This window comes from Alosa alosa, chromosome 8, assembly GCF_017589495.1.
Source record: "Alosa alosa isolate M-15738 ecotype Scorff River chromosome 8, AALO_Geno_1.1, whole genome shotgun sequence".
NCBI classification, from domain to species: Eukaryota; Metazoa; Chordata; class Actinopteri; order Clupeiformes; family Clupeidae; genus Alosa; species Alosa alosa.
In genome coordinates this window covers 11,039,264-11,065,815 of record NC_063196.1, presented here as the reverse complement: position 1 = coordinate 11,065,815, position 26,552 = coordinate 11,039,264, and the positions used below count along the sequence as shown (strand labels likewise).

General features: G+C 40.9%; 1 protein-coding gene across 2 annotated transcripts in view; it reads right to left on the bottom strand.

The window, feature by feature from the left end:
- Positions 1-2,639: 2,639 nt before the first annotated feature.
- Positions 2,640-26,552, bottom strand: part of mmut (methylmalonyl CoA mutase) — a 36,883-nt gene continuing 12,970 nt past the window's right edge. For both annotated transcript variants that reach the window (XM_048250013.1, XM_048250014.1), the window contains exons 8-13: positions 25,159-25,274; positions 16,358-16,473; positions 14,630-14,761; positions 10,706-10,853; positions 7,265-7,432; positions 2,640-4,380 (exon numbers count right to left, since the gene is read on the bottom strand). In XM_048250013.1, coding sequence (XP_048105970.1) covers positions 4,252-4,380; positions 7,265-7,432; positions 10,706-10,853; positions 14,630-14,761; positions 16,358-16,473; positions 25,159-25,274 — 809 coding nt within the window. In that variant the 3' untranslated portion in view covers positions 2,640-4,251. The remainder of the gene's footprint in view (positions 4,381-7,264; positions 7,433-10,705; positions 10,854-14,629; positions 14,762-16,357; positions 16,474-25,158; positions 25,275-26,552) is intronic.

Here is a 26,552-nt window from a genome sequence, read left to right as displayed (position 1 = left end):
GGGCAACACTTTACTTGTCGGGTGAGTTCATAACACATTCATAGCAGCTGTCATAAACTGCACATAAAGCATTCATGACTGTTTCATGAGACATGACTCAACATTCATACCAAACCTTTCATGAATGTGGAAGACAGAACGACGACAACTGTGATGTGATCAGGTAAGAGGTTTGGAACAAAAACGGCAGTGCTGCTTTGCAATTGTTGTACTTTTATTTTGACAAGTTGTCGTCGTTCTGTCTTCCACATTCATGAAAGGTTTGGTATGAATGTTGAGTCATGTCTCATGAAACAGTCATGAATGCTTTATATGCAGTTTATGACAGCTGCTATGAATGTGTTATGAACTCACCCATCAAGTAAAGTGTTGCCAAAATAATATTCAGATAAGTGTGATTTTCATGGAGAACACAACTCATGTGTGTTCTCTGCTCTGTCAGGTCCTAGCCTACAATGTTGAAATATTGAATGACTAAATGTCACCTAACTCTAATCTATTCTAACTTGCACATTGTTTAAGATGTTGCCTGCTGTCAAAAACATCGGACTTGTATGGGTATGTTCTTTTGAACCCTGTTCTTCCCTTCTGAATGTGTTCTTCTCAGAGCAGTGTGTCCAGAGAATTTGTAACACACTACTCTTTGAACCTTTCATTTTCATTTTGAAAGAAAGCTCCAGTGCTTCCTACATGGTGTGTCAAACAAATATGCGTTTGCAAAATGTCCCCAGTGTGATGTCTGATGATCGACAAAGAAGTGAATGTATCATTTGCCGTGAACAAATAAAGAACGGTGGATAAACCACTTGGTTTCCCTGGTGACGTTTGTTTGGAATTATGTGGTCAAAAAAGTCATTTTTAAGGTGAGCACTTCAGAGCATCACCTTGTCTCCTGGTTCTCAGTAGCATGACAAACAAGGAGGTATACTGATATACAGTACAACATTATCCAGAATTAAGTAAGTACGTATAAGTACGTATAAGTATACTCTTTTGATCCCGTGAAGGAAATTTGGTCTCTGCATTATGAGTGACATTATGAGAACAGTGAGGTGAAGCACACACTAATCCCAGCGCAGTGAGCTGCCTGCAACAACAGCGGCGCTCGGGAGCAGTGAGGGGTTAGGTGCCTTGCTCAAGGGCGCTTCGGCCGTGCCTCCTGGTCAGGGTTCGAACCGGCAATCCTCTGGTTACAAGTCCGAAGCGCTAACCAGTAAGCCACGGCTGCCCCCCAGCCAGCCAGGAGTAATTAACGTAATCTAGGAGTGTATTCCAAGACCATGGTTTAGTGCCTCTGGTTAAATTATCTCAGAGTAAACTTGCTAAGGAAGGAGCCCTCAAAAATGTATTTTCTTTGTGTCACAAGAAAAAATAAATCAGCTCTTATCGAGATCTCACTTAATCACACATGGGCTGAGACAACAGGAAGGCCGTTTCACAGCTGCAAAATAGCTCTACTTCTCAGCCCAAGTCCAATTTAAGATCTCAAAAGTCTGGAGTGAGGAGACTTTTATGACTTTTATTACCTCAGATGCAGACATCAGTTGAAGACCAACTAGATTTGTCCAGACTGGAGGTCTTCTTTACCTAATGAGAGGTAATGCAGCAGACTTGCCGATCTGAGAGTCATGTTCGAGGAAATATTTAAAAAAATATTCACATTCAAATACAGCCATCATTCGATCCCACAGTGATACATTTCAAATAACCAATAGGGTCCTGTTTTTTTTCCCTTGTTTAAATATTTATTCAGTTAATTTTTTTCTCACAATAAAAACAAGACACCTTTGAGATGTGTTCTTTGTACAATCTCCTCCAGTTTTTCTCACACCATTGGGATTGATATAATATTTCATATTATCAGTGAAATTGAAAGAAATCAGTTATGGAAATCTGTCTTAATTTCTTCTGACAAAGTACAAAGCTTCAAACAATCAACAATCCAGTCATGTGGAGACATGAGGATGCATGTCAGATATTTCCCTCCAGCAAAGACATGAATAACCGATTAAAACCTACCAAATCAGTCTTTTTCCACATGCAATGCCTTAACATTGATTAACAGGTCTGACCAAATCTAATTATGTACACGCACACACACCCCTCTCTCTCCCCGCTTCCAAAAAAAGATTGGCTGCACCCACACTGTCCTCCACATCTATCACACACAAAACCAAAACAGAATCCTGGGGTCTTTGCTAAGAGCCAGGTCAATGGCTGCCACCCGGCACTGTTCACAGACTCATCAATTTACACAAAATAGAGAGAGGACACTCTGTAATTGGGACATTTAAGAAAATTAAGGTAATTAAAGAGGTTCTTATTCTCAAGACGGCATTGTTCTTCCACCATTAGAATATCAATGTTTTCTTTCTCTACTAGCTTGTCAATGTTTCATGCTCTTACAACAAGCAGTGGGAATCTTCCAGAAAGCCTTGTCTGCACTGACACCTGTGGTTTTGTCATTCAATGACAAATCAATGCAATACAGTTTGCATGGGTAAGCCATGTCAATGGAGGTGGCTCTAAAAGCTTTTCAAAGACCGCACAGATTATTAGTGATATTGATGTTTTCAGAGGTTATTTGATTGATCTTTAAATCCCTAAGATTCCTTATTTTTTCCCCAACAATGCTAAACTGATAGATAGATAGATACTTTATTGATCCCCAGGGGAAATTCAAGACTGTCCATAGAGATCCACTAAATATGTGTCCCGATTAGATCAATGTGTCTGTGGAAGAGGAGGTGGCAGCTTGGGCAAAAGGAACAGGCAAACAGACAGTCCTGACAGCTTACTATTGCAAAGGCAGAATTAGTGCTCTCAGTTGCCAAAGTGACAACACAATGGAGAGTAGGGCTGATAAGTGGCCTTGACACATTACAGCCCCAGTCTTTAGCTGACCGATCATGGTCCTCTGCCAAAAAGCAGACGGAATGAGTCTGACTTGGATCCGGCCTGATGTGGATTACAACCCAACCCTTTATGGTTATAATCATAGTGGTCATGAGTTTTTTTTTTTTTATTATTATTTTGAAGAAGAGATGAAAATAGATTGAAAAAAGAAAGAAGAATTGAAGAAAGCAAAAGCAAGAAATAGAAGAGGAAAAACATAACAGGGAGGGAAAATAGGGGGAAAGCATAACAGCAACAATAATAACAACAACAACAGGGTAGTAATACTAAGCCAATGAATGTGTGTGACTGGGCCTGATATACACACACACAAGAACATTTGCAGTGGACTCCACTGTGGTTTAGGATGCAAAAAGTTCCCAACTTCCCACCAATGGGGTGGGACACAGAAAATAAAGTCTATGTGTGTGTGTGTGTGTGTGTGTTTTAGAGAGAGAGAGAGAGAGAGAGAGAGAGAGAGAGAGAGAGAGAGCGATGGAGTGTGGTGAGATAGGAAGGGAAACAGTCAAACAGAAGGAAAGCAAGTGAGGGAGGGCGAGAGGGAGGGAGGAAGAGAGGAGTGAGGGAAGGACGAAATGGGAACAGGAAGAGCGAGAGAAGAATGGAGACAGACGGAGAGAGAGAGAGAATTACCTCGCGCCATTACACTTTCATCCGCCGAGTGGACCTTAACCAGGGCAGGATCAGAGAACAGAAGGCTTTGATCCTGCCCTGGGGGTGGTGGTGTGTGTGTGTGTGTGTGTGGGGGGCAATCTCTGATTGACGTTACACACAGATCATCATCATTTGTAACAATAAGTAGCCTACTTTTGAGTGTAATATTGAATAAGGATGGCCAAAATTAAATGTCAACGAGGAAGTTGAAAATGAACCAACATTTTAGTATTTCAGAATGATGCCAAGATTTGGTTCAGTGGAAAGACAACAGGGCTACAGCAGCTTCATTGACATCACACATAGAAATTAGTCAAATGTCACAAAAATCGTGTTCAACCCAAAAACTAAAATAAAGTCCTCATGTGTAAGTATTGAAAATATGTTTTACAAAAATGGCTGCCGAGTCAGAAATCGCTTCGATAGACAGAAGTACACTTTAGCCTATGAACAAAATATCTTCCCTTGCTACTTCAAACAAACAGTCATTAAAGTGTTCAGAGTGATGGCAATGATGAGTATGAATTCAGAGCAGTTCAGACCAGTGGAAAGAGGCAAGTCTATTCTGGCTTCTGTATTAAATCTCAACCCCTGCTGCTACAAACATAAAAAAAAACCTCTCTAAACACTTGTGTCAGAAGGCCACAGCAAATTCCAGCATTCTAAATATAGCTTGTGTGTTTACATGGCCTGCCGATTCTTCTCCAGACTTTTCTCAATGTTGTCGACGACCTCCACAGCTGCCTGTGGGATTCTGGTCCCTGGCCCGAAGATACAACACACCCCACTCTCGTACAGGAACTCATAGTCCTAATGAGAGAGAGAGAGATAGAGAGAGAGAGAGAGAGAGAATGATAGAGAGGGGGTAACGTTAGAACATGACCGCTACTAAAGCGCAGAGAAAGGGATTTGGAGATTTTAAAAGATCTTACATCCCACAAATCTAAGCACTCTACTATTATTTTGACAATTCTACCTACATCAAGATGGGACTATGGGACTAGAAATTTGGTTGTGATACTGCTGCTTGCAACATGCCTTCCTCCAATGATATATTCCATGTCCAGAATCAAATTTATCATTTTAAAAGTCCATTTTAGGCCAAATGAAAGGGAAAAAATGAATTTTGATCTTAGGAAAGAATGAATCAAGTTAATTTTGTGCTGGAAAAACTTCCTGAATACTGCAGTTGCCACTACTGCAGCACGATTCTATATAAACCGAGAATCACACTTTTCTTGCTTAGAATTGAGATCACGATTTTATGCTATGTAGAATCCCATTAACTCCACTAAGCTGTAGGAAGGCAACCAGTAGGGGGGCGATGAGATTACTTTCCCTCCCTATTGTAACTATGTGTAGCTTATGCAACCCTGCAATCTGCCTTGCTTACCACTCTGCCTACCAGTCCGGTGGTAAACAAATAGTGATCTGATATTGTGACGTAGGTTCAAAACCTCAATAGGTGTGAAATGAAGATCGTGACTTTACTATGAGCCGTGCACGGTGCTAACATCTTCTGAAGCCTAATTGGCCTAATTTGTTTCGCCTATAGCCATGGGATTTTGTGCATTCACATCCCATGACTAAACAATGCCTACTGAATTGCAACTATGTGTGTTGTCAGTGTGGGGCTTTTGTAGAAGGGTCATTGCGTGTCAAAGCAGATGAGGTTGTTGCTGCACTGTCTCCATTTTTAATTAAAGAAAAAGTGTAAGATCCACACACTGGAGAGCTCCCATTCAAGTAGTTTTAATGGTAACGTTTCAAGCCCTTACGGCCCTTCCTCAGACTTCCTACTTTCTTTGAACCGTATCTTCGATCCTGCACCTGTACGATTTGGATGTGCGTGATTAAACCATGCTTTTTCCACTTTTAATCAAACCTTGTGTACATCATGAATGGAACCCAAAACCAAGCCCTTGGCATTACTTAGTCTTTTTTGATGCCAGATAACACATCTGGAAAACTATGTTTGTAAAGTATTTTTGTTCATTTGAATGTTATGTTTGTCTGTGGACTTAATTGGTAAAATATGTCTTGTCTTCACCGTAATTTCGATCACTTTGTATGTCTGGGCATGTGAAGAAATTGACAATAAAGCAGACTTTGACTTTGATTATTCATAGCCAGCCCAAACTTTGTAGGATGGAAGGAAAACATGTTCTCAGTATGAATAAACCATTACATGTTTGTTTACTACTTAATTTTCCATAAGGTCCTAGATTTGCAAAAAGAGGGACATAGAGAGTGTTATAAACATGTTTTTGTACCCATTTGGTATCAATCATTATTCTTTACTTAAAATTCACTATGTTGAAAATATTCATGAGCAGGAACATATTAAGGATAAAACAAGAGAAGGTTACGATTTTCAGTAAAAGTTTCACTAATAGGCTAATAGGCAAAAAGCGGCATCAGAAAAATAGATAATTGTTTAGAAGAAAATCATTGTTTTACCTCAACAATGGTAAAGAACACTGGTATACAGTGCAACTAAGTAAGTGTATTTTATCTATGAATGAAATATGGTACACTAAATGACTGCTATTCCCACATAGATTTTCGTGTTCCTCCTAGCTAACCCACATACCATTCTAGAATTATGAAAATGCAAGCACACTTTGTGTTATCCTAAATATATCTTCATGTGCTCCATTTGTTGCGGAGACCTCAAATATTAGCACAACAATAATAACGTACTGCATTCGCAGACAAAATACTGATTGGGAAGTATATATACACGCTTTTGATCCCGTGAGGGAAATTTGGTCTCTGCATTTATCCCAATCCGTGAATTAGTGAAAGACACACAGCACACAGTGTACACACTGTGAGGTGAAGCACACACTAATCCCAGCGCAGTGAGCTGCCTGCATCAACAGCGGCGCTCGGGGAGCAGTGAGGGGTTAGGTGCCTTGCTCAAGGGCACTTCAGCTGTGCCTTCTGGTCGGGGTTCGAATCGCCAACCCTCCGGTTACAGGTCCGAAGTGCTAACCAGTAGGCCACGGCTGCCCCTAAGCAAGGGCCTTATGTAAAACCAATGGGCATACAGTACAAACTTGTAATGGTCCAGTCATACTGAGAACATGTTTTCCATCTTAAAATGTTTGGGCGGGCTAGTGACATTTGACCCAGTGCAGTCTGGCTATAGTGACTGAAGGAGGCAGACGAGACAGCACTGCTTGGGCTAGTAAATGGAACATTTAGCCTACGTTTAAAAAAACGCCCAGACCACTCCTGTTGACAGGAGCATCAAGTCTGAAGTATCACCTCTATGCAAAGGACTTTTTGATTATAATAATGCTAGCCGCCAGCCTTGTCAAAGTTAACTTTGCAAACGTATTGTTTACTTAGCCTACCCTATGGACGACTAACTCCACAACACGCACGGGGGTGGGGGGTGGGACTGGTACAAATATGTGCATGTGCGATTGAAGTAAACTTAACTAGGAAGACCTGTGAGTGTGAGTGTCTGTAAGTGAATGTGTGTAATCAGATGCACTCTGTATCTTAATATCTTTTAATTATTCTATAGTCTATTATTTTTAAAGCTATTGTTCAACTCTTGCCCTTTTCTGCTTTTATTTACTATTACTGGTATTCTTTGATTTTGTTGAATTACCCGTGTATGAAATGCAATATATAAATAAACTTGTGTGTGTGTTTGTGTCTTTGGGTGAGGGAGGGGCACCTGGGGTGGGATGACTCCGCCGCAGATGACCATGATGTCAGGACGGCCCATGTTCCTCAGCTCCTTGATGAGCTCGGGGACCAGCGTCTTGTGGCCGGCCGCCAGCGTGCTTACTCCGACGCAGTGCACGTCCGCGTCTACCGCCTGCTGAGCCACCTCCAGGGGCGTCTGTTGCCATGGTAGCGGTGCACGCACGCAGGCAGGCCCAGGCCAGCATCCATCAGCGGGCAAGAGCACAGAACAGAACAGGCAGGAGGAGGACAAATGAGGTGAGCAGGAGAGGACGAGGAGAGAAGATGAGAGAGGGGTGGAGAGAGGAGAGTGGAGAGAGAGGTAGGGGGTAGAAGAGAAAGGTTGGAGGGGGAGGGAGAGGGTGTTATAGGAAGGGGGGGAGAGGGAGAAAGGGGGCAAGATGGTGGGAGAGAATTAGATAGAAGGAGGGAGGGAGATGGAGGGCAGGGATGAGAGAAATGTAGGAGAGAGATCCAAGGAAAAACATAATGAGAGACAAAGACAAAGAAATTGGATAGGGAAGAGACAGAGAGAGAGACGAAGAGAAGGATAAATATGGATAAATAGAGGACAGAGGGGGAGAGAGAGAAGGGAGGAAGGAGGACATTGGTGAGATTGGCGGTCACAAGTGACGTCAAGCTGTAAACAAACTGAAATGACATGTTTGATGTTGCTTATGGCTTGTTTCTTCCTGTTTATGACTGATCCAGCTTATTTTAGATACTAGAATTCCCACACAGTGGGGATTCATCTGCATTCCCTTAGGGAAAATTATTCAAATGAAATGTGCCTACAAACAACCCACTATTCAATATATACTACACTGGTATAAATTGAATGGTATGGTATACTACAATTAAACATGGTATACTACCCTTTATGGTAACACATACCTAAAAACACTAGCCTGGTTAACACCACACTGCTTCTCAAATCTCATTTCATATTGAAAATGAGTCTGGGGACTGTTTATCTGCTTCCGATCCCCAAGGGAACAATTGGCAGTGAAATTAAATTGGTACATTTCACTCTAACCAAATCTTTTTGGAAGCATAGCAAACACATCCTTCTTATAAACGAAGGTTTTAAATGCAGTTGTTTACTCAATTCCAAAGAAAATGCACATCCATGTTGTTTAACATGGCTGCCATCAGCACAGCCATTGGTTATATTGAACAGCGCTAAATATGCTCCTCAGTCTGTCATGATATAAAGCCCACCCCATGCCATATAAGTGTATGTCTGTCTGTCTGTCTGTCTGTCCCTGAACAAATCACTTGTTCGGGCCATTTGTCTCTGTCTGTGTTGTGCTCTGCTGGGTAGCATGAAGGAGAAATCATTAGAGCGTGAGCCGTATTTTGTAAACATCGGGGTGAAGCTTAGCCCATCCATATACATTTTAATCTGCACAACTATGGGAGGACTTTTTGGATTCATCTGGTCTCATGGTGTGCTGACAGCGAACAGCTACCAGCTTTATCTCCCTGGTTGTGTGTGTGTGTGTGTGTGTGTGTGTGTGTGTGTGTGTGTGTGTGTGTGTGTGTGTGTGTGGGGGGTTGCAGGCTTGCTGGGATTGCAGGCTTGACCTCAGAAGATTAGCCTTGTGACAGACAAAGTACAAAAGAAAGGTTTAGAAAAGAAAATCATTCTTTTAGTGACAGAAAAATTAGGACATCTTTTGAAAAGAACTGGATGACTCATTTGGTCCACTGAAGCAAATAATGAGCTTAGAGGAAAAGATGACCTGAACAGGAAAGATACATAGAAAGATGGAATAAAAAAATGATAATATTTTTTTTTTAAATGTCACCCCATTAAACCATGTCTGAATTCCTGGAATCAGTCAGACCTCCAGGAATATGTGTTTAAAGTTAATGTAGGACCCAATGTAAATGAAAACGGTAATGCTCAGCATAATTGAATCTTTAGCAGGTACTGACATAACGTGTGATGTATGGAATGTTGTAGAATCAACATTCTAAAGAATACTTGGAGAGTAACAGAGAGGATACAGAAGGACCATGCGTCCGTACTCTGCATTGATTCTGTCTGTCCTTTTGTCAACTTCAATATATATTAAATGAATCAATGTATGAACATCTATTTACGTATGAAAAGGAAGCATAAACTAGGCTTCACACTCCAAATCCCTACAGTTGTGCTCACAAAGAAAAAAAAAACATCCACAGAAACATCGATGAGACATTTTGTGAGACACTTACGTCACCCAAAACCTTTACAGAAATTCTAAGATGCCCTTGTGAAATAAGAGAATTGAATGTGTCCATAACAACAACAACAATCGACACAGGTTTTCAAAAACAGTCGTAGGCAGGGATGTAGTGGAGGCTAAACGCAAGTAAAAGCAGTTTATCCACCTCTGACATTTCAGAAATAGAGTTTATCCACCTCTTTTTAGAGTTTATCCACCTCCCAAAAGAGTTTATTCACCAATTGCAACTTTTAGCATTCAAAAATCACACTCCAATAAACACAATAACCTCCACCATCATCAAAAATGTTCTGAATGCCTTTTTAAAAACTCTGGTAACACTTTACTTGACGGGTGAGTTCATAACACATTCATAGCAGCTGTCATAAACTGCACATAAAGCATTCATGACTGTTTCATGAGACATGACTCAACATTCATTCCAAACCTTTCATGAATGTGGAAGACGGAACAACGACAACTTGTGAAAATAAAAGTCCAACAATCGCAAAGCAGCATTGCCATTTTTGTTCCAAACCTCTTACCTGATCACATCACATCTGAGTCAATGGGCTACTCCGGTGCCAAAAGACAGAACATGGTCAAGCAAATAATTTTTTTGTTTCATAAAATGTATTTGTTTTATGATGTAACCTTTGCAGATGATTTCTCATCTTTTTGCTACTGGGAATGTCCAACCTTCCAGGTTACACAAATAATGGTCAGCTGAATGTAGGCTAGTTTACCTCCCAGTGTTAAACTCAGTGATTACTTAATACTTCACAACTTGTATAGTAAAGTGACATTCCATGAAGACTTCATAAGATATATTTATGAAATATTTACAAAGGCTGGAGAGAAAAATGACAATGCGCCTTTGCGATTGTTGGACTTTTATTTTGACAAGTTGTTGTCATTCTGTCTTCCACATTCATGAAAGGTTTGGTATGAATGTTGAGTCATGTCTCATGAAAGTCATGAATGCTTTATGTGCAGTTTATGACAGCTGCTATGAATGTGTTATGAACTCACCCGTCAAGTAAAGTGTTACCAAAACTCTGATACCACATGTCATGGCACAGTCCACCTTACCTTGATCACAGAATTCATAGTTTATCCACCTCTTATTTTACCACTTCACCCCTGGTCGTAGGTTATATTAGATAAACTTGGTAGGTTGATATTTAAATGCTTTCATTCCTTGCTCAACTGTTCACCTGGAAGAGTGGTCCAATGTCAACGTCGAAGCCCAGATCAGCGAATCCTGTGGCAATGACCTTTGCCCCCCGGTCATGGCCGTCTTGCCCCATCTTGGCCACCAGGAGACGCGGGTTTCTGCCCTCATGACTTTTGAACTGCACCACCCTGAGGAGCAGGCACCACAATAGCATAAGAACAAACGAAACCCATAGAAAACAAACAAACAAACAAACAAACAAAATCACTCACGACCACTCAATGCACAGATTGATGTAAAAATGCAGTACAGTATTCAGTACTAGTTAAAATAAATGATAAAAACTTCAGTTACTAGTAGTCTTCAGTTCAAATCTCTACACATATGAAAAGCACTGTCACCAACTCAACATTGAAGTGACAATTTACATTTACATAAATTAATTTACTTAATTTAATTCATTCATTCATTTGTCACTTTCACCCAAAGAGACTTTCAATTAAGTACAGATATACTGTGCCTTTTCTTAGTAAACAGATAATCTGCAATCAAACACCTGTGTATCTCACTCCATGAGTATCACTACACCAAACTCTGCTTCATGCCGTGCCTAACAATGCCCCCTAGCATTTTACTGTAGACCACGGCCTCTTGAGGCTTTTTTTGCTAAATCAGCATGTCATCTACCTTGGCTTTGAACATCTAACCTTGGCGCTATTAGTACGTTCTTCTACCCGTTGAGTTACTGGAGGGTGGAAAACAAGGAGCTACATGAAAATACTATGAGTCCCTGACTGAGAGGCAGATAAGACAGATAATTCACCACACTATAAAAGGACAATCCAGGCATACCTTACAGTAAATCTTTACACCCAAGAAAAGAAGCCTGTCGTGATGAGCAATCATCCCTTGAACATGGCCCATTTTTTCTGTATGAGAGAACTAATATGAGCTAATATGAATGGCGTTTCATATAATTAATACTTATAAGTAATACAGTTTAATTACACACGTTAAGGAAGAACAGGAAGAGGGTGGAAAGGACTGGATTCGGCGTTATCTTAATATCTCCATCCCCATCGCTGTTCTTTAGCTGTTGACCCCATCATCACGTATATTCATGTTCAGGGGCAGGCACAAGGTTCTATGTTTTAAGAGCACATGTTCACCGGAGTAGGCAGGAGTGTCTGTGTCCTGTGTCGGCCTCTACCTACGGGCTTTTGGTGGGCAGGAACATGGCGATACATAATACTGCTTTACATAATTCTGCATTAATTCTTTTTCATCTAGCTGTCCCCATCTCTGATCTTGAGCTGTCAGCAGCACACATGCACTCATGCCACCTTTCACGGCAAATCCTGCAAACAGTCCTTGGCTCAAGGCTCAAGGTTTCAGAATTTAATGCAGCGCACAAGAACAGGCAGGTGTAATACTGAAAAATAATGTGCAGATTTAATGATGCAAATCTAATGCCCTTATCCACAGATGCCCTTATCCACAGGGAGTTGAGCTAATTACCGGGACAGTCCCCATGGAGCAATTTGGGATTAACTGTCTTACTAGGTCTGTAAACAATGCTAATTCTGGGTATGTGAGCACACAATTCGAGGAGATTCCTCAACATATTTACCTCACTGTTAGGCCCATCTGGTTTTCATTGGCCTTCATTAGCCAACGTTTTATCAACTTTTGATTTCTGTCACACCCTGCTGACTCTTAGGTGCTTTGGCTGTTTTGTTTTAGTTATGTTTTAGTTTTTTGGCGAGCAGGACAAAACTACAGGTGAGGGTGGAACAAAATTGTACACAGTTTTGCAGGGACAGGGGACAGGGACAGCGGAGACATCTAGTGCCAATCTCTCGCAGACATCTAGTTCCAATCTCTGTTCTTTGGTGTCCATCATCACCATCGCATACTCTTTCTCAGCGCATGTATTCTTCAATCTCGTTCCACAGCCGACCTTCAGTCTTGCATAAGCGCAAACCTCTCTGGACTTTACTTTCAATCCACCTTTGCCTTGGTAATCAAAACAGGCTCTTTGTGGCATGGATAGGATGCAAAACGAGTCTTTCAAGCATGCCCTGGTTGGCTTAAAAGTTTTGCTACACAATAAGCATGATAAACCGCAAGACACTTAAATTCTCATGCCAAAATAAATGGAAAAATTTGATCATACATTAGTTATTATGGAAACATCAGATCTATGTGTATTGCGTACTGTATGTGTCCACTCCAGATGCCCAAAATAAACATCTAGACTCAGTCACCGCTTGCCTAGACTCAGGCAAACTGCTTGATTCATTGCCAAACGGTATGTTTGTGTAGTTTTACTGAGCTGTGCTGCAAATGTTTAGCTGGCTATGTACATAATCTCTACATTAAACGCAAAAGTGTTTTTCTTAACAGCCAAAGTCTAAAATTAACATTCCTGGAACCTGACTCGAATAGAGTAGATAATTAAATATCCTATGGACAAGCTGTTCAACAAATGTTTGTGAAATTCATTGTGTAATTTCCTAGTAAAGTAATAGTATGAGTAATTCCATTCATGCATTCATCTGTATATTTTGAACTCTCAGAAGTACCACACAGTACATGAATTTACTATTGCCATTGGTCATTTTTATGTAACCTCCCTCTACTATTGCCATTGGTCAGATTTATGTAACCTCCCAACGTTGAGAAGGCTTACTGATGCTAATTGAGCTTTCTGCAGCATACTGAAGAGCCGTATAATATTTAATTACCAAGCCACACAAAAACATCTACAAAAAAGGACCACACTTGCATAAGCACCTTGCTTTCTTTGTTTTCTTTGTTGACTTGGCAACAAGCCACTCATGATGACACAATGGTTTCCGCTCTTAGGGTCGCTGCTCTCTTCCACTCACCTGTTTTTGTCATGTTTCCTTTCAGCACCTTACAAATGCACTGTCCTTGAACCACTCACTCACTCACTCCACTCACTCCACTCACTCCACTCACTCCACTCACTCTCACATTATTATGCAAACTGGATTTAAGTGTCATAAACATTTATTTTTTTGTTTTTCAATTAAACTCATGGATGGTATTGTGTCTCAGGGCTCTTTGGATCATTGAAATCAATCTCAGACACTTGTGATAATTAGTTTGCCAGGTGAGCCCAATCAAAAGAAAACTACTTAAGAAGGATGTTGCACATTATTAAGCATGCCACAGGTTTCAAGCAATATGGGAAAGAAAAAGGATCTCTCTGCTGCTGAAAAGCGTGAAAGGTAGGAAAACATTGGATATTTCTCGAAAACAAGAAAAAAATCCTTGCTGATCCTTCTGATTAGCCTTCTGAATGCCATTTCACCTGTATTTATCCCTTTATCCTCTTACCATTTAAGGGCCAGGGCTCAGTATGGCATTCCATCAATAGCACTTACATGCATGCCTACCACAGTTTTACGAATAAAGGATGTCACATTATACTAGTGTTGTTAAAATGCTGGCCTATGAAATTGTTGACACACTTTTAACCTTGAGTGAATGTGCTGATATTCTATAAAACAACAAGACCTAACGAACCCATTGCTAGTAACCATTACAAGAAGCTTGTTGGAATGGGGGTTAAAAAGCACTCCAAATATAAGCTACATTTTGGAGAAGGAGAAGTTGTAAGCTGTATAGTTTAAACACACAATGACTAAGACTACAGATCCCACAGCAGCAAGTTGTGTAAGTTGAACAGTAAAGCAATCCTATGACGACTGAAGCTGTGGAGTCAGTCCAAGCTATTAAGGGTGGTGACGTGGACAACTATGAATGTGGAGAATGTGATGGATGTTTGAGGTGGTGAAGCAGTCAAATGTAAACTAAAGAATGTTTTACAACAGGAGATTCAGCCAAGCCATGACATAAATAATAAATATCACGGTGGTGAACTCAATGTTTGCCAGTTTTCTTTCCCAAGGTCAGCAACAAAGTGTTCTCTTACCGTTTGTGGGCCAGGGAAATTTCCTCCAACTCGCCGAACTCACTGCGGTAAGCGCCGCTCACCATGCGCGTGCTTGCCTTGTGCTCTCCGAACACGGTCTTCATGGCATCAGTGATCTCACCCACAGAGCATCTATGGAATGCACAGCAACCTTGCAGTCAATATATATACAGTACAATGCAACTGGAAAGTTTTTAGAAAGTTTTTAGAAAAGTTTTCCACATTTTGTTATTTTTCAGACTCATCTTAAAAGGGATTCCATTCATTTTTTTTCTCATCAATCTGCACACAATACTCCAACACTCCACCAAAAAGCAGGTGTTTGTTTTTTGTCCTTCTTTACGCTTCTCTCATCCTCTCAAAGGAACTCTGGATGTCATTCATAGTGACCATTGGGTCCTTGGTTACCTGTCTGACCAAGGCCATCTGTTTCGGATTACTCAGTTTGGCTGAGCGGCCAGATCTAGGAAGACTGTTGGTTGTTCCACACTTTTCCATTTGAGAATGATGGAGGCTACCGTGCTTTTGGGCACTTATAATGCTGCAGAAATGTTCTTGTATCCTTCACCAGATCTGTGTCTTCACACAACCCTGTCTCGCAGGTCTACAGACTACGGACAATTCTCTCGACCCTTCACTCTCACATACACCATCAACTGTGAGGCCATATATAAAGGGATGTTTGCCTCTCCTAATAAATTTCAGTGAATTCATAGGTGGAGTCCAATCAAGTTGTAGAAGCATCTCAAGGACCATTGATAGAAGTAGGAGGCACCAGAGCTCAATTGCAAGAGTCATAACAAAGGGTCATACTTATGTAAATGAAACATTTCAGTCTTTTATTTTTTTTTATAAATTTACAAAAAACTCCAAAAACCTGCTTTTTTGTGGAGTGTTGGAGTATTGTGTGTAGATTAACCCATTCGCACTGGATGCTGCAAGACGCAACATTCTATCTCCCGCCTGATGCTGCATAGCGCAACATTGAATCTCCGGCTGGATGCTGCGTAGCGCAGCATGCTTTTTATTTCATGTTTCTAGGTGCTACAGAGGCTTAGATATTAAATTTTGGTAGACGTTGACAATTTTTAGTATGTTTTCAGAAAACCCTCAGGAAATAAGGTTATTTACTCTAGAATGCCATAGGATTCTATAGGCGTTTTTAGCAGGCATTTTAGGAGTAAATGGGTTAATGAGAAAAAAAAAAATAATTGAATCCATTTTAAGATGAGTCTGAAACATAAAAAAATGTGGAAAACTTGAAAGGGTCTGAAAACGTTCCGGTTGGTATATATATAACAAATGAAATGGTCTCAGGACACTTCACCTAAATTATCTAAACAAATGTTTTGTTTATTTTATACTACAGCAAATTATAGCTCATTGGATTACCGGCAACTATTAAAAAGGTAGGCAGCTATTTAGACAGATGACTAAACGGTTATGAAAGGGCAGAGAAGACTAGATTAAACAAACTACCAGTCCTTGCTGTAGATGTACAATATAGACATAGAGAGATCATTTCAAACACTGTGACTGAATTGAACTTATAATGCTGAGAGATGTATCCGTGGCAGTTAACTGAGTAAAGTATGTGGCCATCAATTCTCATGACCTAGTCCTTGTAAAACCTTATGACCTCTGCTTCCTGCACCTCTCATTAATAACCCACCCTAAGACCTTGAGGTCCTCCAGCTTATTCTGTGACACTGGTGAACTCATACCAACCTTGCCCGGGATGCCTCCACGGCCAATGCCAAGAGGTTGCCTTCCCTGGTGCGAGAGCACTCTTCGATGGCCGTCAAGCATCTCTTCACAGCCTCAGGATCACGAGTCTCTCTCACCTAATGCACACAAGGACACAAGCCATCAGTTGCATACTAATGCACCTAGAGCTTAGCTTTGGCTATTTTTCCTGGAATGAAGATGGACATACATTCCAACAGGAGTGTTAATGTCTTTCTGAAATAGATTAGGAAATTAATTTCAATTACGACCCAGACTAAATTCAATCCCTGTTGACGAAATCAGCTTGGTTGGGGCTCACAGCCTCAACCCATTGACGGAACATCAGTAGACAGCAAAACACATAAGAAACTAGATGGTATACGGGTATGTGTGTATGTGTGTGAACACACTACACCTTGCCATCTGTTTCGATTAGAGGCTACTTAAACAGCAAGAAACAGCTGCAGTGTAATGGCCTCACACAGGATGGCCTGTGGGCATGGTGGGTCATTAGAAGGCAACGTGACGGCGCTCAAGGACTCGAGGGAGTCAATAAGGCTCTGTCAGTCACACAGAAGTCCAGTGCCTACAGAGACCGTTTTTTTTTTACATTGCACTCACGGAATGGGCAGCTAGCGGTCGTGAGATGATAGTTGAATGGGACAAAAATGTTATGAACTTGAAACCGCGTAGAATCCCTGACTGCACCTTTAATTTAACGATCGCAAAAAAGATACTAATCTACTGGTCTGTGACAAAGGCCTAATAGAGATTCATTTGAGTCATTTAACCCATGAATCTACACAATCTACAATGTTAATTCATTCATTCATTCATTCATTCATTGGGAATACCATTTAATCAAAACCTTAAGTATTTGATCACAACTCCCCTCCCTTGATTATGAGAATTTTATGTTATTTCATGGCTCTACTTCAACCTTCATGAATCTACTTAAAATATGTGAACGAGTTGAAAGGTAACCCAGCTTTTGCTGGGATCAGTGGGCCAGACAGACATGGCTCACACAAAATGAGTTTCATCACACTGTGAACCTTGCCACCTCATCACAGAATTAGCAGCCACCAAAACCACAGGTTTTCCTCATGTTTTCCTTAAACAGAGCCAGACAGCTACCCCGTCTGTGACCTCAACTTAACTGCTTCAGTAAACCTATGGTCCACTCATTCACACTGGTGTGAATCACCCAATGGGCCAAAATAAGCCCAAATTCCACAAGGTATCTAGATATTTTGTTGCGAAAGAAGAGAAAAATGGGCGAGGGGGGGGACTTCCTTGTCACCAGCCACTCTCAATATTTTTGGAAGAAATATTTCAAGACATTTTGACCATTGACCACAGCGACAACTATTTTATCAAGTACTATCACCAAGAGCTCACAAGTACACACATAAACACACAAATACTTTGCAAATGTAATGCCAATACAAACACATAGTATTAAACCCCGGAGTGAAATCTGAAGCATTCATTTATTAAAATGTACCTTCCATATTAACTACATGTTTACACATGCCCTGGAAAAAACCCCACCAATCTCCCTTTCAATCCCTGCACTAGACTACACAGTTCCACGCATGCTTGTCCTCCCAAACACTCTGTCCCTTCTCTCTGTGCTACTGCTTCAAGCAACCTGAAAATACACCAAAAGTGTGTGTGTGTGTGTGTGTGCACTTGTGAACTACTTGGTAATATCACTTGATAAAATACGGAGTATCTGGTTTGAAAAGAGCAGGGCAGTCAGGTTTTAGATTTACTGAACAAAGCCGCCAGCACAGCATAAAGCAATCTCAGTTTGGACTAACCTACATTTCACTGGAGGAACTTAAGCAACGTAATAAGTAAAAGATTCCACGTGACTGGTGCTTGCAAGGGAACTACATTTGTAGCATGGAAGTCAGGGAGAAGCCAACGGGCTTTTAGCATTGCGTATGTATGCACATCATGGCAGCAACACATATCCTGTGTTCATTTGGTGTGCCAGTTGTGTACTCAAAAATGAATGTCACGTGTCCGTGAGATGCAACATTTACATGAACGCTAGGGGCGGTAGCTTAGGCGCAGTATGGGACCATATATTTATATTTATATACACCATCACAGGTCTTCCATGCACTTAACCCTCTTTAGTTTTGCTCATCAGAAGAAAGTGTGTGTGGCTGAATGCCATCCTTTACTTGCTACACAGGGAATTCTCTCTCTCTCTCTCTCTCTCTCTCTGTACAAGACGCCCCAATGGGAGCTCATCCTCATAGATGAGCCATTATCCTCCGACCTTTTTCTACCTGTACCCACTTTAAAGAGGCACCACTTACATGTAATGATGTCTGTCTCGCTCTCTCTCACTCACTCTAGAGAGAGAGAGAGAGAATAAAGAGTGATGGAGAGAGTAATGGGAAATGAAAGAGCAAGATGGATGCATTAGAACTCACATGCATGGCTCAACATTAACAGTTGCCGTTGGCAACCAAATTGTGACAAGTGGCAACCTGCTCATCACCCCTGGCTGCCCCTGTGGCAACCACATATTGTAGCCCACTTTTTTCTTGTACTTTCAATATAATTTTATTACAATAAATAAATCGATGGTATTTGAGCATATATTATGCATTGCTGATGTTTAAATTTGCATTCTGATTTGTTTACTACGTTCCCACTCTCAGACATAATTGTTGTATTTCCCACATGCGCAGGGTTGTGATACAGAAATGCATTTTTTTTACTTCACTTTCACATGTCAAATTATTTCGATTTGGCATTAAAACTAATCAGACTTCATCTGTAAGCAACACTAACGTTAAAGTGCAAAATTAAATGAAAGTGACAAGCACTCGCTTTTTCTGCTCCAAAGAAAAAGCTTTGTGCAGGCACGGGAGCCTAAATAGCCTACTCCGAAATCTTCGATAGAGACAGAAAATTAAACTGACAACCGTGCACAACGTACCCAGCAATAAATGAGTTCTCTTGTCTTGGGAAATACTTCGTTCAGGATGTAAGGATTGAATAAACACTGGTGATTGAAGCAGCATAAAAGAGCTTCAAAGAGCTTTGCTAAGGTCGCGAGACAGTGCCATCTGGAAAATGAATGACGTCAAACATGCAATTCTTTGCAGCCTCACATACTGTACAACTTAGAAATTTCCATTCCATTTTATTATAGACATAATACCAGCTGAGATCATTTGCATTGTTATTATAATCAGGGCAGCAGTTTTCAGATTACATTACTATATGTGCTTATGTGCTGGAATTCTCTATAATAGAGTGGAATGGAAATATCTAATGTCTCCAAACTTTTGACTGGTAGTGTACATTGTATGAATCTTATGAAAAAGAACTATAGGAGTCTTCTAGTATTTTGAGACAAAATATTATAGGAATTGTATAGGAATACTATTCCTATAGTCTACTTCTACAGTAGCATTTTGGGACATAGGCTACTGTAGAAGTATTAGCCTAGTATGCTGGGACACTATATAGATAGATAGATAGAAGCTTTATTTGTCATTGCATAAAATACAGAGTATCGACAACGAAATTCAAGTTGCCACTCTTGGTCAGTGTTTTTGGTAACACTTTACTTGACGGGTGAGTTCATAACACATTCATAGCAACTGTCATAAACTGCACATAAAGCATTCATAACTGTTTCATTGTGATTGTTGGACTTTTATTTTGACAAGTTGTCGTCGTTCTGTCGTCGTTCTGTCTTAATGAATGCTTAATGTGCAGTTTATGACAGCTGCTATCAATGTGTTATGAACTCACCCGTCAAGTACAGTGCTACCATGCTTTTTTTAAAAGAGCAATATATAGTTCATAAATAAATAGGTAAATATACAGAAAAACATCCCCTATATGCTCCGCCCTCTCTCTTACTCTCATACACACTCTCATCCACCCAGCCCCAAACGCAGCACAACATTTACACACAAAAATACCCTCCACACCCTCCCAGACAGAACACCCTCCAGCACACGAGTAAAATAGCCGCAGCCTAATAGCAAGAAAAGTGCTTAGTGCATAGGTGCACAGAATGCAATACTGTCCAGAGGTGTTAGAGGTTGATCATGGCAGGAGAGGGGAAGATTGGGGGGGTTGAGGGGTGGCCACAGTTTGCAGAGGGTTCTTTTTTTGGTTTAGTGAACGTATGACCCAGGGGAAGAAACTGTTGGTTAGTCTGGCGGTGCGTGCATTTTTAGACCCGAAACGCCTGCCGGAGGGAAGCAGGTTGAACAGGTGGTGGGCAGGGTGGGCAGAGTCCTTGAAAATGGATCTGGACCTGTTGAGGCAGCGGGAGTCAGCGAGCTCTTCCAGGGAGGGCAGAGGGCAGCCTATGATCTTTTGGGCTGTGCCTATGATCCTCTGCTCTGCAGAGCCTTCCTGTCTGCTGCCGAGCAACCCGCATACCAAGCTGGGATGCAAAAGGTGAGTATGCTTTCAATGATAGACCGGTAGAAGGACACCAGCAGCTTCTGTCCGAGGTGGTTTTTCCTGAGAATTCTCAGGAAGTGTAGTCGCTGTTGGGCCTTCTTAGTTATTGCTTTAGGGTAAGGATATGATGTTACAGAACCTCACAGAATACCTCACATCATTAGGCTATACACTACCATAGAACTACTATAAAAATCTCACTATAATAGTTGCAATATAGTTAGTACTATACTATTGTGAGGGACATATTATACGTATTATCTCTTTTCCCTCTATTTCTGTCATGAAATAGGCCTAGGCTATGTGAAATAAAAGTCAAATAAATTCAAATGTGTGTCTAAAGACTAATTAGTGTCATCATTATTTCAGTATGCAAACAAATAGCAGGCCATTAATGATGGCAAATATATGGTGGCTTTGCCAACCAAAACCTCATGCCTGGTTGCCAAGCCGGCAACCACTTTTAAAAGTTAATGTTGAGCCCTGATGAGCGGGGGTGCTCACTGACCCTACCTACTATAAAAAGGGGTCTTGTGGGGTTCAAGTGGAGAATTGTGGGTAACAAGGAGGACTCGCCCAACTGGCTACTGGCGCAAAAAATACAGACGCTCATCAGAAAGTCAGTGGAATAGGGTGCACAACAGAAGTAGGTGCTTTTCCCTCACTGTACATCAAAAGCAAAACAGGCAGAACTGAATAATATCCTAAAATAGCCACTTGACCAGATGAGGCTTTTTAAATGGATTACTGCGTTCAATCTTATATGATCCAGCAGATCAAACATTTAGTCAAGGACTGAAACCTTCATATTTTTTACTGTCAGTACTGAAATGGACAGGGGGAGAGCATCTCATAAAATAGGGTGACCATCATACCTTCATGCTTTAACAGGGTTTTCGGATCACACCACACATTCAAACTAATAACGTTGCGAAAACTTCAGCAAATCCCTGACTCAGGTTCGGGGCAGAAGTTCAGGCAAGAGCAGGATCGTGCAAAAAGGACAAGGGCAGAGGCAATAAATGGCCGCGCAGGCAGCAACCCACAAGCTTTCATCGAACAGGAAATGAGGGTTGTTGCCATAGCATTGCTCAAAGCTTTCACATCAATGGCAGCCAAAGGCAACACTGGAAGGAACCCCTTCTCTGGATGCATATTTAAATGATGCAAATGTCTTATTCTTCACCAAGGTATTCACATTTATTCAATTTAATTCAATGGACTTTATGACAATTGAAAAGGAAATAGAACATTTAATTCACTCATTCTTTCATCATATTATTCATGTCAACAGATGCTTTTACCAAAAGACACTAATCCAAAAGACACTACGTTACTTACATTGCAGTGATGCCTTTTGTCCACTCAATGAATTGAGGCATTGACTTTAGTGCTATTACCCCACTACCTTATTAGCTGAACTACAATGTTAAGTCTAAAACACTGTATTATGTTTATTTTCTTTTAGCAGCTGCCTTTAACCTTGAGTGACCGTGCAATGCAATAATGTGTTGTGTCATAGGTAGCAAACCCACGGCTAAATCTGTTCAGCCTTCTTGTACTAAAATGCTGGATGGATCTTCCTGGTGATAGGCTTCTAGTTCATAAACATTTTCTTTTTTACCATGCACCATCTCCATTGAACATAAACACATTGGCTAAACCTAGGGTGAATGGAAAAAGTCAAGTTTTCAAAATAATAATTCAGTGCATCTCAACAACACACACACACACACACAACACACACACACACACACACACACACACACACACACACACACACACACACACACACACACCGAGGCGGCGGGGAAGGAAGAAAATCCACCTCGCTTGGCCCCAGCGGTGCCCTGCGGTCAGTAAGCGAGGTCCACCTCATGACACCAATGTCTGCATCAGCTCACACAAGAGTAAAGACCTTTTGCCTTCTGCTGTTGTGAGAGAAATCCAAACACCCTTGTAAAGGAAACAATGCCTTGCAAAGTTACCCAGCCTATTTCCAAGCTCAACCTCTGTGTTTCAAGCCCAGAGCGCAGTCTCTAACCTGTGTTGAACCTGGTCAGAGCCTGCTTGGGATAAAGCAGGCACTGTGTGCTGGGTAGCCCTGGGAACAAGAGGTGCGTCTGTCTGTGTGGGTTTGCGGTGGTGGGGGAGAGGAGCGGATCTCGATCATGTTTCATGTGGGGGCACTGAGCAGACTCGACAATATTTGGGTGTAAAGGTCTTACTCACGGTGTTAAATTAACAAACTGATTTTGCTTAGTTCTTAAATTGATTTTAGTTAGACTCAAGACTTTGTACTTAGCCCACCATTCAAATTAGGTCCCTAGATCACACACAGACGCACAGATAAATAACAACATCAAGTCTACTGAAGATGCTGACCAAATTCAACTATATTTCAACTATAACAACATTTCAACCATGCTGAAAATGTTACATAGCCTGCAAAAAAGGAGATACATGTCTCTTTCTGAAGATTAAAGCCATCTCCTAGGCTACGTGGGTTGGCGAATCCAGTCCAGATAAGATCAGGGTAGGGTGTGTGTGTGTGTGTGTGTGGCGGTAGTTGTATGATATCCAATCATGACTGCATAGATTGCTTAGGGGGGTGGGGAATGTTGTATAGAACATGTTTTTTTATTATTGTTATTTTAAGTAACATAAGTTAATGCCCAGATAACACACAGAGCCTTGAGAAACCAGACACAGACAACACAGACTGAAAGAAGTTCCCCTCAGTGAGGGCATTGCACTCTCTAAATATAAAGCACTAAAGGCAGAGGCACACACGGTCAAGTTAAAGTAGATTGCTTGAATGGTCCTACAGTAAATAAATTGCTCAAAGAAGCCTAGGTCATTTCTGGAAGGGGGGGTGGGGGGTGGGGGGGTATTGCACACTTTGTGGGGTGTTGGATGATTTTGATATTTAGAGCTGTGAAATTGAACTCTCCTGTGATTGATCGCAACTCATATCTTTAAAAATGGATATTGAAATGTAACATCATGGAATTAATATACTGTAAAATCATCAAGGAATTCATACTAACTTTAAACAGAGATTCTACACAGAACAAGCTGACAGAGTTCCAATAAATCCATTAAGGAAATTGACTGAGCTTGAAAGGCAGATTTCAAATGCACTATAACAAACCCCAGATCAGTATATAGCAGTGGTCCCCAAACTACAGCCCGCGACCTCATTTTGGGTGGCCCCCCAAAACATGTCCATGGTATATAGCAACCGGCCCGCACGGGAGTACGACATCGTCAAACTCTTACCTCCGCAATTTCCCCCATTCATTCTCTATGGCGAGTCTTAACAGTACACATGTAATACTCTTTTTGTCCACTGGTGGTTGTTTTGACACTGTTTCGCGTTTGCCATCAAAAACGGAATGAAATGTAGGCCTATCTGCAAACAATGTAAGAGGCCTATGCTGACTACATCAGTGCTTAAAGTATTCTAAAAGTTTATAAATGAATTGTTAATAACTAACTAACTAACTTATATTCTAGTCATATTTCTGGGACTTTCTGGGATAATTATTTTTATTTGTTGAAATGTTCCTACAATGTTCACAAGTTCAGGTGAGTGAAAGTTAGAATGGTGGTCATTTCAGACCACTTCAGCACTTCATAAAATTCTCATAGTTTGAGAACTTTACATATTCAGAGTTCAGAGTTCACACATTTTTAATGAAATATACTTTTGGGACTACCTGCTAATACTTTTGGGAATGCAAAAGTCTTTTTATTAGTATTATTTAATTTGAGTTACATTTTACACTGATATGGCATGATGGCAATATAAACACAGCTAACAATGGTATTAAATTGCAATAGCCTATAGATTAAATGTAATGGAATATTCAACTAAGGTAGACTGCTGTTGTTCACAGCACTAAGCTATTTATGGTTACTGATATACTCCAAGTCTCTGGCCCTCTCTTACAGCCAGGCATAGTAAGCTGGCCCTCGGAAGAAAAAAGTTTGGGGACCACTGGTATATAGTATTAGTGAAGAAAAGTCAACAATAGTCAGTGTGAAATTAAAATGAAGAGAGGAAGAGAGAGAAGCAAATAAAGTCTCACATCGAAAAGAGAGAGAATTTCAAAAACCTTTTCTAAAAATGCCATCCTAGTTTTTCCCTCGCTGATGCTGGCTAGATTAGGAGCACCAATTAGCCCATGACAAGCATATTTAGCATGTCCTATGGTTGTGTTAAGCCGTCTAGTTTAATGAAAAAATTAATGAAAAGCCTACACCTGTACCTTCTGGAAAGAACCCCCAAACACACACACACACACACACATCTTTCGCACTGAGCCAGCGAAGCAACTGACCTTTTTAAGTTTGTCAATTTGCTTGTTGCGCACAATGGTGTTATCGATTGCCAACACTTCCACCGTCTCCTCTTTCTCCAGACGGTACTTGTTTACTCCAACAATGACCTCTGACCCTGAAAGGGATTATGAAACACAAGGAGACACTGTGACATCATCAATACTCAAAGAACAAAGGATTTAGCTACAATTGAATACCCTTGTATAACATGTCTTTTCATCAATGCTAATCCCCAATAACAGCACCAAATTCAGCAACAATTTTCATCAAATTCAGCAACATTCTTATGCCGATCATAGAGCTGTTAGTCCAGTGTGCACGTTTTAAAATAATAACTAGATGTACCGCAGAGCGGTACAAAATATGACCGCCGCCCAGTCCAGCACATTTTTTCCACAAAAATAAATCATGCTGAAAGGCCTATATGATTCTAACTGTCTCACTAAATTGCATTATCCACACTCAATTCTCACTGGTATCTGCTAGACAACAAGTACCAAAACATGATTAGTTCATAGATTTCACATGTAAAATTAATTTTATACAACCCCACCCCCATCTTGCCTGTTCATAATTCTGAGAAATTCTTGAATTGTGTGCGTGTACACGTTTAATGTTTATGTGTGTGGGTGTGTGTGTGTGTGTGTGTGTGTGTGTGTGTGTGTGTGTGCGTATGTGTGTGTTGTGCATGCATGCGTACATATGTCTACTGTGTGAGTATGTGTCATACGTATGATTACTGTGAATGTATGTGTGTGCGTGTGTGTCTGTTTATGCACATGTGTGCACATGGAATGACCCCTTAACATGACCCCTGGAGGCAAACATACGAAAAAAATTGGTCATCCTAGGCCCTATGGTTCTCAAGATATTCACAGAAATCTGTGTCTGCCCTATCCTCCTTTCGGAGGGTCCAGTACAGCGGGGGGGCTACAGATCAAAACGAAAAACGATGGTTCCATGCTATCCATGTGGGGTTACATGCCCACCAAGTTTCTTGTACCCCGGTCTTTCAGTGTCCCGGGAATCCTTGTTGGTGTACGGTCACTAAATGTACACATAAATTATTTTATTGTAAGACCCCCCATGAACGAAAGTTCACAAAACTTGGCATGCATTCGGAGGGTGTCATAATGATCCTACACTTTCAATTTTGTGCAGTTTTGACCATGTCAGCCAGAGATATTGTGATGAAAACACCTAATTGTTTGCTTTTTCCAGAGCCACCAATACCAGGGCCATTGCTGTGCCTCAGATGTATGATAAGGGAGCATATCTGCAGGACCCAGAGGGAAATCAAATTCCCATCCTGGGTGAAATGTGTGTGTGTGCGTGCGTGTGTCGGTTTGTGTGTGTCTAATTGTGTTTCTGTGTTTGCCAAGCAGGATGACCA